The following is a 17502-nucleotide window of genomic DNA, read 5'->3' as shown; positions in this document are numbered from 1 at the left end:
ATGGTAATTACATTGCTGTCTAGGGGAGGGTCAGAGAGCTTTCAGAATTCATCAAAAATATCTTAATTTGTGTTCCGAAGATGAACGAATGTCTTACAGGTTTGGAACGACACGAGGGTGAGTAACTAATGACAGAATTTTCATTTTTGGGTGAACTGTCCCTTTAAATGTGATTGACTGCAAATAAATAAATAAATAAATATTGGCTTTATTGTTGAATGTCTGATGATAAATTTTAAGTTAAAATTAATTAAACCCAAAGTATCTAAGCTTTTCTTCAGTTGCAGAATTTCTTTGTATTTTTTGCAATTCAGATTTACATTTTAATTTATTGGAATTTAAATATTATAAATGTAATTGCTGCAAAAAATTCCCTTTAATGCAGCAGTTGGCAAGGACAATTTTACTCGCATTTGTCACTTCCTGTGTGACAATTTTGGAACCCTGGCCATAACTCTTCTGTTAAATGGCTGACAAATAAAAATGTATACCTAAATAAAGGTATAATCTTCTTACATTTTAATTTATTGGAATTTAAATATTATAAATGTAATTGCTGCAAAAAATTCCCTTTAATGCAGCAGTCGGCAAGGACAATTTTACTCGCATTTGTCACTTCCTGTGTGACAATTTTGGAACCCTGGCCATAACTTTTCTGTTAAATGGCTGACAAATAAAAATGTATTTTTGCCCTAAATAAAGGTATAATCTTCTAAAATTTTTATGAAATCCCCTCCCCTTTCTCTGTGTAGGTATATATGTACATACATAAACAAATTACAGATAACTTTTTGTAATCCAATTTAATCACCTTTTTTTGCAATTGATTTAAATCTAGAGTTTGTAATTTCATCAAACAGAATGGAAGACCACACCCTCATCTTCCATTGGTCAGATAAACAAATAGCCACGCCCCAAACTTTTGGATGGAGTGTAGCATGTCATGCTGCAGGGCTGCACATATATTCCCTTCTCCTCAGTCTATTTACTGTGACATGAGACCATTTGAACTGTTCCTCAGCCATGTACATCTTACAGCTGTCCTGAGTAAAGACACAGCAGCTGGAGAATATAAACACAACTCTGGCAAGCCGCACGTTCAGTCTGTCGAGCATAATCTTTTCAGTCTTGTCTTGCTACAGTAGCCAAACACTAAACAGATTTACTTTTTGTTCATCTCTGGGGAAAAATATACAAATGAGAAGCGGCCAGATTCACCCAACCATTTGAGTTATTTAATCAAAGCCACAAAACAAGGACAATTTTACTCGCATTTGTCACTTCCTGTGTGACAATTTTGGAACCCTGGCCATAACTCTTCTGTTAAATGGCTGACAAATAAAAATGTATACCTAAATAAAGGTATAATCTTCTAAAAAAAAAAGTGTACTGAAGCTGGTAAAACTGAAGGAAATGTGAATTGTGAATGAGCCGTATAACATTTTATGCAATGAGTCTAAGCACTGTCTGATTACTACAGCAGTGCCCACTAACACGGTGTGTGTTACACATGAGCCATCCAGAAGTGAACTTCTCTCAGACAGCTGTAAAAGTGTCAAACAACAGGGGCCAGCAGTCGTTCACTTCCAGCAGAAAACACACCTTACTCATTTATATCATGCCTCATTGTCTGACTGCAGAAGGCATTCATGTATAATCTTCGTATGTTCACAAAGTATGTGGTTATAAGGCATTACCTCGAGAGTTAATGCTCTGCCAAAGTCAATAAATCAACCTAAGAAGTCTCAATTTACCCTAAATCTGACTTGAAATATACATACAAAGACTGCATTCTGTCAAATCATAATACCACGGCTCTGAAAAATTTAATATGATTTGTAAGTTAGTGTCTAGTGAAGTTGTGCGTTTGCTTTAGCACACAAAGTAGGCTTGAATAATGGCTTGCAATGAGTCTAAGCACTGTCTGGTTACTACGGCAGTGCCCACTAACACAGTGTGTGTTACACATGAGCCATCCAGTGCTTTAGCACACAAAGTAGGCTTGAATAATGGCTTTAGTGTGGGGACTCTCACTCCACTCAGTGACTGTTTATTGACCAAGGGCAAGACAGATATTCTGCCACACGGCACTTTAAACAAAACTCACTGAAACACATACCCCTCCTCAACTCTATCTTTCACCCCTCTGTCTTCTCTGACTTTTGTGTCTCTCTGCTGGGTGAAACAACTGCAAGGATAGGTATTATTTTTCTCAAGTATTTTATTTCATTTTTGACTTGACTCTGTGCAACTCAAGCAATTAAAATTTGTAATCTAATTAATTAATTACATGATTTGCATATTAATTAATCTAATTAATAACAAATGAATCATACATCAATTTGGGCTGAGAAATTACCACCCAAAAGATCATTTAAAGTCTTTATTGTGTTAAAATAGATAAGCATTGAATAGACATTACAAAAAAAATTGCTTTATGAAAAAATATTTTGAGTCAACTTTAATTTATTACTCATAAACTTACATATGGCTATAATGTGGCCATAACATTGTTTTCAGAAGCTGCACCTGAAGTAGCGAATTTTCAGCATAATTACTCCAGTCTTCAGTGTCACATGATCCTTCAGAAATCATTCTGATATACTGATTTGCTGCCCAAGAAATATTTCTTCTTATTATTAATGTTAAATACAGTTGTGCTGTAGACATTTTTTTTCATGATTCTTTGATAAATACAAAAGTAAAAAAAAACAGCATTTATTTAAAAATAGACATTTTTAACATTATAAATGTATTTACTGTCACTTTTTATCAATTTAATGTGTCCTTTCTGAATAAAAGTATGGTGATTGATGTATGCTATTTGGGGGTTATTTCATGTATGTTATATTTGCAGCAGCAATATTTCTTACATGCTCACAGCAGCATGTTGTGGATGTATTGGCAGTAGCCAGTCTCGGTACTTGCTCTGCCGCAGCAGCAGCAGCAGCGTAGCAGCGTAGCAGATCTATTCCGCCAAGACCAAATACATTAACATTGTCATGTACATTACCATGCCAATCACTCTGAGAGTTGTCATGACAGAACCACATTTCACTCTTAGAAGAACTTGCAGTGGCACTTTGATATACAAATGCACATGGCATATTCATATACCATGGTAATTTGTCCAAAAACATGGAAATACAATTGTACTTTTTTCTTAGTGCAGAAGCTGATGAATTGATTTGTCTTTTTTCTCTTGTAGGCACAGGTGAGAGTGGCAAGAGTACGTTCATTAAACAGATGAGGATCATTCATGGCTCGGGTTATACTGATGAAGATAAGAAGGGCTTCATTAAGCTCGTCCACCAGAACGTGATCAGCGCCATGCAGTCCATGGTCAGAGCTATGGACATGCTCAAGATCGCCTATGCTAACTCAGACAACCAGGTACCACTTGACACCATCCTGCCACGTCTTTTTGGTTTTCAGAAAAGTAAATCAGATAAACAATGTTCCCGATCTCTGTTGCCAGGAACATTCACTATCTGAACTCAAGTCTAATTATCTAATTAAATTTTGCTTCTTAGTACAGTTATTTATCTTGTTTAGATGCCTTTACTGGAATTCAATCATTTAATAATGAATTGGTCAAAAATGTCAAAATGTAGTTTTGTTAAACTTCATATTTGTGCTTTTTTTATGTTCACCTGTTTATTTCCTTGCAGAAGGTTTTGCGTCCTGTTTTTACACTCTGCTCCACTTTCATTAATTGGCTGTGCTCTTGCACGCACACTCTCATTGGTCCCCTGGGGAGATGCTGGTCAGTCCTGATTGGCTGTGCTTGTCTCTTGCAGGCTAATGCTACACTGGTAAATGATATTGAGGTGGATAAGATCATGAGTTTGGAGGAGGCCCAATTCAACGCCATCCGGAGTCTATGGAACGACACTGGGATTCAAGAATGCTACGACCGCCGCCGAGAGTACCAGCTAACTGACTCTGCCAAATAGTCAGTCTTGAAATTTTCAACCAGTTAAATATATAATCACTGCATTCTTGACATGATTTGACGTTTTGACATGTGAATGTGGTTTGGTCATATATGGTACTGGAAACTCTGCAGACCCTCATTGAAAGAAGCACACTTTCGCATACTTTTTAAAAGAGTACTTATTACGGAAATAATATTCTTTAAAAGCATATACTTAAGTGTGAATGTAATGTTTTCATACGCTTAATTATGTCATTTTCAATTAATTGCAAACAGAATTCTAGTTTAAATTCATATTAAATGTAGCTACGAGTGTTTTGACTCACTTAAGTAGTACTTCTTTATATGTAACTTTAATATACTTTTATGTCATTTCTATTCAAACTTGCATGTCATGTATTAAAATATATTGTAATTACACATTTGTTATGATGAAGTTGCAATTTAGTGCATTTTAAAAATATATTAACTTTAAATGTAATATAACAGTTAAAATTAACATTAAGTACTTTTCATGTGCTTTAGTATGTTAGTCAACACATTAAAATAAGTGTACTTCTTTAAAGCATGAGAAGAGATTAATAAAACAACGATTTAAAAATTTACTTTAAAGTCAAATTTTTAATTTGAAATTATTTGAAAAAGTGTACTTAATTGTGTTAGGAAACAGTCATGAAAGTGAACTCTTAGTACACTTAAGTGGCATTTTATTTCAATAGTATTATATTATCTGCAAGCATCTTTTTTTATATACTGTACACTTTTTGGATTTTAAGCACACAAGTGCGCATTCAATGCATTTAAGTGCACTTATTTTTCACAAGGTGAGGTCCAGTATTAGAAGTGTTTTCTCTCTAAATATCCAGCATATCTGTCAACAAAATGTGTGGTATTGTGGTGTAAAACCCTCTGTGTGCCACATTTATGTGCTCATAACTACTGTAAAAACCTGTTTCATCAGCTCTGGCCATGACTTGACCACAGTATTTGTTTTCACCCGTAACAGCTACCTGAGTGATCTGGATCGGATTTCAGACGCAGCGTACGTCCCCACAGAGCAGGACATTCTGAGAGTCAGGGTTCCCACCACAGGTATCATCGAGTATCCCTTCGACCTGGAGAACGTCATCTTCAGGTGAGTCCAGCACATGCATCAGCACAAATTTAGTGTGCTGAAAAAGCTTTTAAAAATGCATGTGCCAAAAAATTTACTCTTTGTATTTGTGTTGGCTTCATATGATTTTGAAAAACCGTAAAATCATTTTCAACAAAATATCATGTGGTAAAGTAAAAAGTAAAATGAACATTTTCTAGAAACACTAAATAAATGTGAATGCAAACATCCTGATAATTTTTCAAGCTTGTAAATATATATTTCAATCAATATACTGTGTATATATATATATATATATATATATATTACATATAAGAATTCATAAATAATGCTATTTCACACCTTGCCTTGTCCTAAAAAGGTCAAATTACCTGATATTTTAACAGACTTATTGATCTGGACACAGTCATTTCTCTGAATGTTTCTGCACATTAGTCACACCACATGAGTTCAATTTGGTGGACAAAAGATTTAGAAATATTCAAATATTTGAACAAAACAGCTTCACTGCTTAGGATATAATAATAAAAGATTAAACTACTATTACCGTAATAATACTAAACTACTTTAACAAGGTTTTCTTATCAAGAATTTAATTTTAATGAGGCTTTTTTTCATTATAATACAGTATTAGGACAGGAATGGCCTCTAAAAAATATCAAAGTTCATTTTAATTCAGAAATTAAAAACTTGACAAAGAAACATGCATGAATGAGAAAATAAATGTTAAACAGAGTCATGCGGAGTATTCCTATAATCACAGTCGGTTATGTGTTAAATTAAAATAAACCGGATGTGTTTCAGTATATTAGATCCATGCAGTTGGTCTAAAAGAGACAGCAGTCTAATAAACCTGTTGTCCGTGTCATTAATGTTAATCAAATAACAAAAGACAAAGAGAAGTCAGCGATTCTTCGATTCATATTTGATCCATACAGTGAAGATTTTGCATTGTTTTAGTTTTACGTTTGACTATTCGATTTCTGTAGTATTTCTTACTACATGTTAAAGGGGTGGTTCACTGGTCGCTTTTAATATACGGTTTTATCCTGATTAAAGCTTTAATACTGTACAGCAACCGCATGTGCGTCCATGATAATGCTTCTCATAGCTATGTGAAAATAAGTGTATAATTGAAACAGTTCATTGTGGAGCTGAAAGAGAGAGCGAGAGAGAGAGATGCAGAGCGTGTGCAGAAGCATGGCCTCGCCCCCTTTGCTGCCTTTTCCCGAGGGCGGGGTTTATCTGGGTGAGTGACGTCATAAACCCGGGAAGTAACTCGTTGTAGTCCCTACCAGCCGTTTTTGTAGGCATTAAACTGACAGAATTTTAAAAGACGATATATCGCCCACCCCTAGTTGTGTGTGTGTGTGTGTGTGTATGTGTGTGTATATATATATGTCTTTTGTTCCTATTAGTGTTCATGTCACTGTAGCTCATTTGCAGCATTACGGAATAATTTAAATTAATCCTGATTGTAACGGCAGTTTATCAAAAGGCAACAAACAAGTTGTTGTAACAAGTGGATTATACTGTAAGAAGATTGAAAGAAATTTTTCAAGGATGGTCATAGTTTAGTTTGGGGACCACTATTAACTAAGACTTTTGCCACAAAAAACTGCTAATTTTCTTTCCAATTGTCATCAGGATGGTGGACGTCGGGGGTCAGCGATCCGAGCGCAGGAAGTGGATCCACTGCTTTGAGAACGTCACCTCCATCATCTTCCTGGTGGCTCTGAGCGAGTACGACCAGGTCCTGGCTGAATGTGACAATGAGGTCGGTGTACTTTGAGCTCATCCTCATCCAGGCTGTTCCTCTGTGACTTCATGCTCATGGCAGTTGATCGGATTTGAAATGGTCTCATGTGTTTCAGAATCGCATGGAGGAGAGTAAAGCTTTGTTTAAAACCATCATCACTTATCCTTGGTTCCAGCAGTCGTCTGTGATTCTCTTTCTTAATAAGACAGACATCCTGAAGGAGAAGATCGTGCACTCTCACCTGGCCACCTACTTCCCAGAATTCACAGGTGAGTCATTCATAGCAGTTCCCTCGAGGCACAAGATGCTTCTTCAGGCAAATGCTCGTATGGCAGGAATTAATCACTTTTAAATCAGTCATCCTGGTAAAGATAAAGCGCAGTATTATTTTAATGTGTTTTTATATAAATTAATAGACAAAAAATAGAGCGTCACATCATTGACCCACTGATTACTGTCATTTTTCAGGCCCCAAAAACGACCCAAAGGCAGCCCAGGAGTTTATTCTGAAGATGTACCAGGAGCAAAACGAAGACAAAGACAAATCCATCTACTCTCACTTCACTTGTGCCACCGACACGGAGAACATCCGCTTGATCTTCGCAGCTGTGAAAGACACCATCCTCAGACACAACCTCAAAGAGTTCAACCTGGTTTAAAATCAACAACTAGTCCTCATCCCGGAGGACAAACCGGTCCTGCTCTCTTCTGTTGATCTGTTGAGTAGATATAGCTCTCACATTAGCTTTACGTTGTTCTCTTGTTGGCTAAGGACTTATATAAGGAAGTATCTAGGAGAATTGCCTAATGGATTAGATGTGGACTGGGTTCCTGAAAACGAGCCTTGATCTACCATTATAAGGATGAACCTTCTTTTCAGTCGTGTTTAGGTCCTCTAATAGATGGGTAGGTTTCATCGACAACAGATGTTGCCATTTTGTTCTTTATCTGAGTAGAGTTTACAAAGGATGCTACTTAGGAGATTTTAAGGCACATGTAAAAATGTTTTCCTGATGTAATAGATCAAAGTCTTGAAGACTCCTTGAAGCATTTAAAGGCAAAAAGATGGAGAAGTTTACATGTTAATATAAAAACTTACTCTGGATGTTAAAAAAAAAAAAACTAACATGCTCTGAAATTGCCTTCTGTAGAGTCAAGATTATACATTTGTAGAAATTAGTTACGAATTTAATTCAGATATTTTTTATTTTATTATGTAAAAAATCATTTACTAGCTATTTTAAACTGGTGTTTTAGTGTCAAATTGTACATTGTAAATGATATGTATCAATTTAAACATGCATATTCCTTAAAAAATCTTTATTTCTCACGGACAATTCAGTCACAGGGCAAATTCAGAAAGTTTTCACATTTTACGCAGCCACTGAATTCAGTTTCATTATTTTACCTCAGTTCGTAGCAAGTTCAAGCTGTAGTGAATACCTGAAGAGCCTTTAAACTGTAATGTCTGTATCTGCTTTGATAATATTTGTTAAACACGGATATACAGTAATATGTTGTTACTCATTAAAATTCAAATAAAACAAAATTCTAAATACATTTATTAGATATGCATAATTAGAAATTACAAGAAAATTATGCAAAAAAAGTTAATGCTTTTCTTTGCCTTTATAGTGAACAAATCACTTTTAAATCAGTCATCCTGGTAAAGATAAAGCGCAGTATTATTTTAATGTGTTTTTATATAAATTAATAGACAAAAAATAGAGCGTCACATCATTGACCCACTGATTACTGTCATTTTTCAGGCCCCAAAAACGACCCAAAGGCAGCCCAGGAGTTTATTCTGAAGATGTACCAGGAGCAAAACGAAGACAAAGACAAATCCATCTACTCTCACTTCACTTGTGCCACCGACACGGAGAACATCCGCTTGATCTTCGCAGCTGTGAAAGACACCATCCTCAGACACAACCTCAAAGAGTTCAACCTGGTTTAAAATCAACAACTAGTCCTCATCCCGGAGGACAAACCGGTCCTGCTCTCTTCTGTTGATCTGTTGAGTAGATATAGCTCTCACATTAGCTTTACGTTGTTCTCTTGTTGGCTAAGGACTTATATAAGGAAGTATCTAGGAGAATTGCCTAATGGATTAGATGTGGACTGGGTTCCTGAAAACGAGCCTTGATCTACCATTATAAGGATGAACCTTCTTTTCAGTCGTGTTTAGGTCCTCTAATAGATGGGTAGGTTTCATCGACAACAGATGTTGCCATTTTGTTCTTTATGTGAGTAGAGTTTACAAAGGATGCTACTTAGGAGATTTTAAGGCACATGTAAAAATGTTTTCCTGATGTAATAGATCAAAGTCTTGAAGACTCCTTGAAGCATTTAAAGGCAAAAAGATGGAGAAGTTTACATGTTAATATAAAAACTTACTCTGGATGTTAAAAAAAAAAAAACTAACATGCTCTGAAATTGCCTTCTGTAGAGTCAAGATTATACATTTGTAGAAATTAGTTACGAATTTAATTCAGATATTTTTTATTTTATTATGTAAAAAATCATTTACTAGCTATTTTAAACTGGTGTTTTAGTGTCAAATTGTACATTGTAAATGATATGTATCAATTTAAACATGCATATTCCTTAAAAAATCTTTATTTCTCACGGACAATTCAGTCACAGGGCAAATTCAGAAAGTTTTCACATTTTACGCAGCCACTGAATTCAGTTTCATTATTTTACCTCAGTTCGTAGCAAGTTCAAGCTGTAGTGAATACCTGAAGTGCCTTTAAACTGTAATGTCTGTATCTGCTTTGATAATATTTGTTAAACACGGATATACAGTAATATGTTGTTACTCATTAAAATTCAAATAAAACAAAATTCTAAATACATTTATTAGATATGCATAATTAGAAATTACAAGAAAATTATGCAAAAAAAGTTAATGCTTTTCTTTGCCTTTATAGTGAACAAGAAATGACATTCACAGTTCTCAATATTACCTCACTAACACGAGTCATTTCCAATTGAAAATAAATATATGATAAAATTGTAGAATTAGAGTATGCCGTTGCATGTGAAAAAATGCACGTTTTGTCCTTTCAATCATATTTATTCGAAACCTGGGAACTTGATGTAAGATCTCTCGCTATTTGCTTTTATTGCTATAACCTTTATTAATGTTAAAGGAGTAGTTAACACAAAAATGAAATTGTTGCTGTAAATGTACTCACCCTCAGGGCATCCAAGATGTAGATGAGTTTGTCTCTTCATGCAAACAGACTTGGAGAAATTTAGCATTTCATCACTTGCTCACCAATGGATGCTCTGCAGTGAATGGGTGCCGTCAGAAAAAGAGACAAAACAGCTGATAAAAACATCACAATAATCCACAAGTAATCCACACCACTCCAGTCCACCAATTAATGTCTTGTGAAGCGAAAAGATGTGTGTCTGTAAGAAACAAATCCATCGTTTAGGCGTTTTTAACTTCAAACCAGTCCATAATCCATAATATTGTTTTCTCCAGTGAACAATTCATCTCGTCTGAATCAGGAAAGAAATATGCACAGATCAAGCACCATTTACAAGCCAAAACAGTTCTGAACAAATAGGTCGATTTTTGATGATTCATTCTGACGGCACCCATTCACTGCAGAGGATCCATTGGTAAGTAACTGATGTAATGCTAAATTTCATCAAATCTGTTTCGATGAAGAAATAAACTCATCTACATCTTGGATGACCTGAAAGTGAGCAAACATCCATTTTTTTTGGTTAACTATTCCTTTAAATTACTGCATTAACTACTGGCAAGATTTTCAAAAGGCTGCAGACTAAAACAAGGACTAAAGAGCTACTTTATTGGTGTACATCATTTACAGGTTGCCCAAGAGGCCTCGTTGACATCAGGATCAATAAATAGGGTCAGTTTTGATTTCATGTCGACTTTAATGTCAATTCATTGACATTCATTAAAAAAAATGGACAATAGCTTTACTGAAAAGCTAAATAATAAACAATTGCATATTTGTGTTATATTACAGTTTTTCAGTAACGCAGTGCAGCATAGGGACATAAAGCAGTCAAGAAGCCATCGAGTGTTTACTGTCGTGTCGAGTATTAAGATGAGCTATAGAATTATTTAAACAGACACTGAGAAACAAAATATCATTTCATGCAAAGCCACATATTAAAAAAATATCCCTGCTCTCCTGTACATAGAGAAAGAGATTCCCATTTTCAAACATTCCTGGTCATTTCTGTTTAAATGTGACACGCATTCCCACATGTAAAGACAAATCAAATACATACAGTGTATTGGTCTTTATTAATGTGTATAAAATGACACCTTAATTTACACTTTAGTGTGGATTTACTTAACTGCATGTAGAGGCACGTTGTAAAGACTTAATATGTAAATGAGGTTAGTGTTCAAGCAAATAAGGAATTTTGACAGATTGAGCTCAAGAGAGTGAGGGGGAAAGAAAGGTACAATATAATGTAAACCGAACACACCAACACACAGTCTAACGGATATTACCAGTGTGGTATTCAGTGTTTAGTGAATGACTGTTGCGTTGTGGGTATAATGTGAAGTGGCACACTGCAAAAGCAGCATAAAAGCACACAGAAGAGTGCAGGATCATTCCACGTCGCTTTAATTGTCCTTACTTCCGCAGACTTTCCCTGGCATCTTCCAGCTTGGCAAGAACCCACTGAGAATGACAGAAATGCATGATTTAAATTAATGCACGGGTGCTAACCTTTACAGGCTATTTTATCTACAATTAGCTGCAAAAAATCATAAATGTGGTAGACAAAACTTTTTGTGAAAAATGTAACTCTTAAAGGGACAGACCACCCAAAAATTACAATGTTTTACACAACCTCAAGCCATCCTAGGGGTGTATATGACTTTCTTCTTTCAGACGAATACAATCAGAGTTATATTAAAAAATGTCCTGGCTCTTTCAAGCTTTATAATGGCAGTGAATGGGTGTTGAGATTTTAAAGCCCAAACAGTGCATCCATCCATCATAAAAAGTGCTCCACACGGCTCCGAGGGGTTAATAAAGGCCTCCTGAACTGAATCAATGTGTTTGTGTAAGAAAAATATTCATATTTAAAACTTTATATAGCATAATCTCTAGCTTCCGCTAACTGATATACGCACGCTCACAAGAGAGTGGTGTCCAGCGGATGACGTAGGATGCAGGCGTAGCGTAAGCTCCGTTGAGAATATTCTAGTCTCACGAGAACCACGTTTTGTTTACAGCAAAGGAAAACCAGTCTCCTCTTGGCTTGAATCGGAAATCCTCCGGCATTTTTATTTTCAAATCCTCGTTTTGTACTTCTAATTCATGACCGATGTTTTTTTACGTTCATCACTTCTCACCAGAGCTTACGCTACGTCGACGTCCTCCATCATCCGCTGGAACGCCACTCTCTCGTGAACGCGAGAACGACAGTTAGCGGAAGCTAGAGATTATGGTTTATAAAGTTTTAAATATGGATATTTTTCTTAAAAACATCTTTGTGCTTCAGAAGGCCTTTATTAACCCCCCGGAGCCATCTGGAGCACTTTATATGATGGATGGATGAACTTTATTGGATTTCAAAATCTCGACACCCATTCACTGCTATTATAAAGCTTGAAAGAACCAGGACATTTTTTAATATAACTCCAATTGTGTTTGTTTGAAAGAAGAAAGTCATACAGTATACACCTAGGATATCTTGAGGGTGAGTAAATCATCGGGTAATTTTCATTTTTGGGTGAACTTTGGGTGAAGTTATATTAAAAAATGTCCTGGCTCTTCCAAGCTTTATAATGGCAGTGAATGGGTGTTGAGATTTTGAAGCCCAAAAAGTGCATCCATCCATCATAAAAAGTGCTCCACACGGCTCCGAGGGGTTTATTGGATTTCAAAATCTCGACACCCATTCACTGCTATTATAAAGCTTGAAAGAACCAGGACATTTTTTTAATATAACAATTGTATTTGTCTGAAAGAAGTCATACAGTATACACCTAGGATATCTTGAGGGTGAGTAAATCATGGGGTAATTTTCATTTTTGGGTGAACTCCCTTTAAGCTTGTGTGTGCTGTGTGGGCCTTTTTTGACCTGACTGAGAGGTTAAATGGATAGTTCCCCCATTAGTGCAAATTCTGGCATCTTTTACTCACCCTAAATTTGTTCCAAACATGTATGAGTTTCTTCTGTTGAACACAAAAGAGGATATCTTGAATAATGTTGGAAACCAAACAGTTTCTTGTCTCCATTGACTTCCATGGTATTTCATTTCCATACTATGGAACTCAGTGGGGACCAACAACTGTTTGGTTACCAACATTCTTCAAAATATATTCTTTTGTGGTCAACAGAAGAAACTCATACATGTTTGGAACAACTTGAGGGTGAGTAAATAATTTTTTGTTTTGTCGTTTTTAGTTTTTCGTTGAACTATACCTTAAAAATGTTAAGAATATACATAAACAAACTAATATGACAATATCTAAAGAATATCTTTCTCTGATTTATAAATAAATTACCTCAGGTTTCAAAATGAATGGACATGACATACAGGATCACATGGTCAAAAAAAAAATCGAATTCACTTTTTAAGTGTCTATTGTATTATTATACACTTTGCAAATGGTCTTGAAGAAAAGCCATGTATGAAGGGATTCATGGTAATTTGGGGTCTTAAGGAGCACCATCGAAAGCGGACGATACTCTCAAGGTCGTTCCAAACACAAGTGAGCAACCAAATGCTTTTTGTGGCTATTTCACAAGGCCATTAGCAAAGGGTACATGTAAGTGTCAAATTTGAGACCAAATATAAATTATTACCATATATCAATACAGAACAAACCCATACGATCTCTAAATAAATCACTTATCTCTAAATAAGCTTAGCAGTAAAACAGAGTGAGACATGTTTTATTCAAAATGTATTAAAAAACTGCTTTATTTTCCAATATATAAATACATATAAATTTAGAGGTCAAGTAATATTGTGTATTTTATTGTGTAACCAAAACACCAATAATATAAAAACATGCATAATGCATGACTTTTATTTATAAACAAGCCCAAATTACTGGACTCTTATTTAGAAACGCCTATGCTTTAATACTTCCAGCTGCTCATTAAAAAAAGATGAGGGAGTTAAGTAAACATTATCATAATTCATCAACAGTAGATCATTGGCATGAATGTATGGTACATCTATTGGCATAAATGTATGCTATATTCATTGATTGTGAACTGCTGTGAAACCTGTAGAAACCTGCATTTTTACTTTAAAACGTGCAGCGTTCACATTTAGTAAATCATTCCCTTTGAAGTTTAATATTCACATTAAGCCATATTGCAACTCTTGTTTTTCTGTGCCCGATTTTAAGACCTCTTAAACGGATAATTAAGACTTTTCTTATGTCATTTAAAATATTTAAGACTTAAGGATCTGCTGGGACCTTGTTAATGATCCTGACTGGTGACTAGTGATCCTCACTATGAATGGATTTCGCCCTCAGAACAAACCTACAAGCATCATCACCTTCTGTGCATAAATGACCAGAAGAATTCATCCACTTTCTGCCTAAACAATCATTGTGCTCCATGTGAAGATACCAGGTCATGAACTAACTTCCACTATTTGTTTACAGCAGCGAAAATGTGCGACTGTACCTTTGCTAGTTCAGGAGTTTTGAAATTGATGATCTTCCCAAACTCTTGCATGAAACACTGATTTGAATCAAAACAAGATCAATCATATTTTCATCATAATAAAATAAATCCTTGTTCAGGAGCTCTTTCATTTGGATCAATCATGTAGGCCATGATATTATTGGTTAATATTTTTAATGCTCTCTCCCTGCCCACATGGCCTTGATTACCTGATTACAAAATAAAAGTCCTTTCAGAGGTGAAGAAACTGTTAATGAATGATTATGTAAGAAAGAACAGTAATACAAGTTAACTACTTGGGTTAAGTTTTAGGGTTAGGTACATACTATATACATGTACAACAGGACTATAAATTAAAGTGCTAAACATAAATATTTGCATATTTAGAATAACATGCACAATAAGACCAGTGCGATTTAGATTAAATGTTGTTTATAAATGCACATCAAATCAAGCTCTGTGTTACGTATGATGATGTACCTTCGCTTCTATGCGCAGTCTCCTGCCCTCCACGATCATGGGCGCTTTGGTAAACTCATCAAACAGATACTGCCACTCACACGTCAGCTGCCCATATGTCCCCTTAGTCACGAAAAATATCCCCCTGAAAGAAGAAAATCCCACAGACACGAGCTGAAAAGCTTCAATTAAATAAAAAGGGCCGTATACACTGTAGCACATGACTTGAATAACTAGGATAGAATAGTACATGCGTATATAATCAATTACATGCAAAAATATATACAGTAGTTCTTAGAAATTACATGCATTTTTATATTTCTGAAGAAATTTTTTTGATCCTCCTAAAGGCTGCCGTACCCAAATTTCTGCCTCAATTTGTAGTGTATGTAGTGCATTTAGTGTATTCCAGCCTTTAATGTTTAATATATGGGAATAGAGGCAAATTTTATGCCCTAAGTTTAATTATTGGGTTTAGGGATTTGTTGAGATTCCTCACCTGAAGTATGAGCGGTGCTTGCTTATGAAAATACAAGTTTTTGTTGCGTAAAATCGTTTTTACTGAAAACTGTTTACATGCACTGATTTTCATCAGTCTCAATGAATACAATCCAATTTCAGTTTGTAAGACGGAAATAAACGTGGCACGTGGCACTCAATAATAGTTGTATTCAAAGCTAAAAAAAAATTTAAATAATGTATTTTGAATAGAGCTCAGGGTGTTTACATGAAGGCTTTTATAAGCTGAAGCCAAACAGCTGTGACATGCTTAATGCTATTCGTGCATGCTTAAAACCAAAACGCCCATTCATCTAAATGTGCCCATGTGCCATTGCCCATGTAAAATGAGGGGTTTATATAATTCACCTACCTTCTGGTGATCATCAGGAAATCTGACTCGTTCACCTTAGCATGAGCAAAGTATCTGTACTTGGCAAACCGTCCGTTTTCAATATTCTACAAACCAAATGGAGAAACCCATTAATATTGAAAAAACACAATCCTGAGAACTTCTACGATCAGATGTTTTCTGGCCATCACGTTCCTGAGATATGGTGATGGAGTGAGTATAATGACACAAGACACACAGTGGCAACACAACTTCAAAATCACCTACTCATCTTCATATACATCGCACTAGTTTTGGGATTCTTAAAACCATTTTTTTATTTAGTTCTAAAGCACTTGCACGTTGCCTATAGGTGAGACTGGTGTGTTTGTACGTGCTCCGGATGCAAGAATGCAAACATTTCGAAAAATTTCCCTAGTAAAAAGAATTGAATGCAAAATTTAAGCAAAGGTTTAGTCACTACATTTTCTAAAGAGACTAAAGTCACAGCACACACCCTGGCTCCTTGGCAAAGCGTGTCTATAAATCAATGAAACGCGATGTCATTTGCAATGCATTGTGGGATAGATGGGTGTGGAATGGGTTAATGATGAAAAAAATGCACTTGGAAATTCAGGAAAAAGGACAGATGATGGGGTGGGACAACAAATTAGAAGGACTAAAACCAAGATTCCGAATCATAATATTTCAGCAATATTTAAATGTAAAGTATATTAACTACTCTATCAGCTAGACACTACCTGAATTACGCAAACACATTGTAAATTATTCTGATTTTAGATGCAAATTGCACAAACAAACTGAACATTTCTTGAAAGCCCTGAGAAAAGCACTTTAAAAGACCCGTTTTCCTCTTCCTCATCAGTGTCAGAGCTATTCATCGGAGAGAGGGCCGCTCTGCTCTGTGAACATGACAAGAGAGGAGAGCTGCAGTCAGTGTGATGTTCATGTGAACACCAGTACAGGCTGTGTACTGATCCAGAAACACTCATTACTACCAATACTAGTACAGCTAGTACTACTCCTGCAACTCCTGCAGTTACAAGCTACACAACACATCACAAAAACATACTAGGACAATGACTGGTGGGAATTACATAAGTAGTTTTACATAATGAATTACATCATTTGATTTTGTTTTAGTTTAGACTGTTTGTTTTTACATTTTGGTTTACTGTTTTTATAACATATAAGAATAGAAATGTATAATACTATGTATTACAAAAAATGCATCAAATTGAATTAAGTTTTACATTTGAAGTTTTACACATATATCCTGCACAATCTGTCAGCTCTCCAGCAAGTTATTATTTAAAATATTAACACCTCTTTCATATCTGATGATACAATTTCAAACCCTTGGCTCGTGTTGGTCTGTTTGGTTCCTGTTGTGTTTTGGATGCTGTGATGCTTCTTAACTAGTTTAACCAGCAAGACTTCCTTGATCAACCAGCTCACCAGAAAGACTGGTCAGCAGTGTTGAGGGTAACGCATTACAAGTAACACAAGTTACGTAATCAGATTACTTTTTTTCAAGTAACTAGTAAAGTAACGCATTACTTTTTAATTTATAAGAAAATATCTGAGTTACTTTTTCAAATAAGTAAAGCCAGTTACTTTTATTTTCCCGTTTATTGATTGACAGCTCTCCTGTCCCCATGTTGAGAGAAATCAGAAGATGTTACTGTAGTTCTAAAATAAATATGAATATGCAT

General features: G+C 35.4%; 1 protein-coding gene across 1 annotated transcript in view; it reads left to right on the top strand.

Annotated features, from left to right (window-relative positions):
- The window catches only part of LOC107747808 (guanine nucleotide-binding protein subunit alpha-14-like), a 13009-nt gene extending 5540 nt beyond the window's left edge, over positions 1 to 7469 (top strand). The window contains exons 2-7 of the mRNA XM_016562413.1: positions 3209 to 3393; positions 3801 to 3955; positions 4944 to 5072; positions 6699 to 6828; positions 6926 to 7079; positions 7279 to 7469. Coding sequence (XP_016417899.1) covers positions 3209 to 3393; positions 3801 to 3955; positions 4944 to 5072; positions 6699 to 6828; positions 6926 to 7079; positions 7279 to 7469 — 944 coding nt within the window. The remainder of the gene's footprint in view (positions 1 to 3208; positions 3394 to 3800; positions 3956 to 4943; positions 5073 to 6698; positions 6829 to 6925; positions 7080 to 7278) is intronic.
- The last annotated feature ends 10033 nt before the right edge of the window (positions 7470 to 17502 follow it).

The sequence above is a fragment of the Sinocyclocheilus rhinocerous genome, unplaced genomic scaffold (genome assembly GCF_001515625.1).
Source record: "Sinocyclocheilus rhinocerous isolate Xijiao unplaced genomic scaffold, SAMN03320098_v1.1 scaffold2214, whole genome shotgun sequence".
NCBI classification, from domain to species: Eukaryota; Metazoa; Chordata; class Actinopteri; order Cypriniformes; family Cyprinidae; genus Sinocyclocheilus; species Sinocyclocheilus rhinocerous.
The sequence above is the reverse complement of the archived record's forward strand: the minus strand, read 5'-3'. Positions and strand labels throughout refer to the sequence as shown.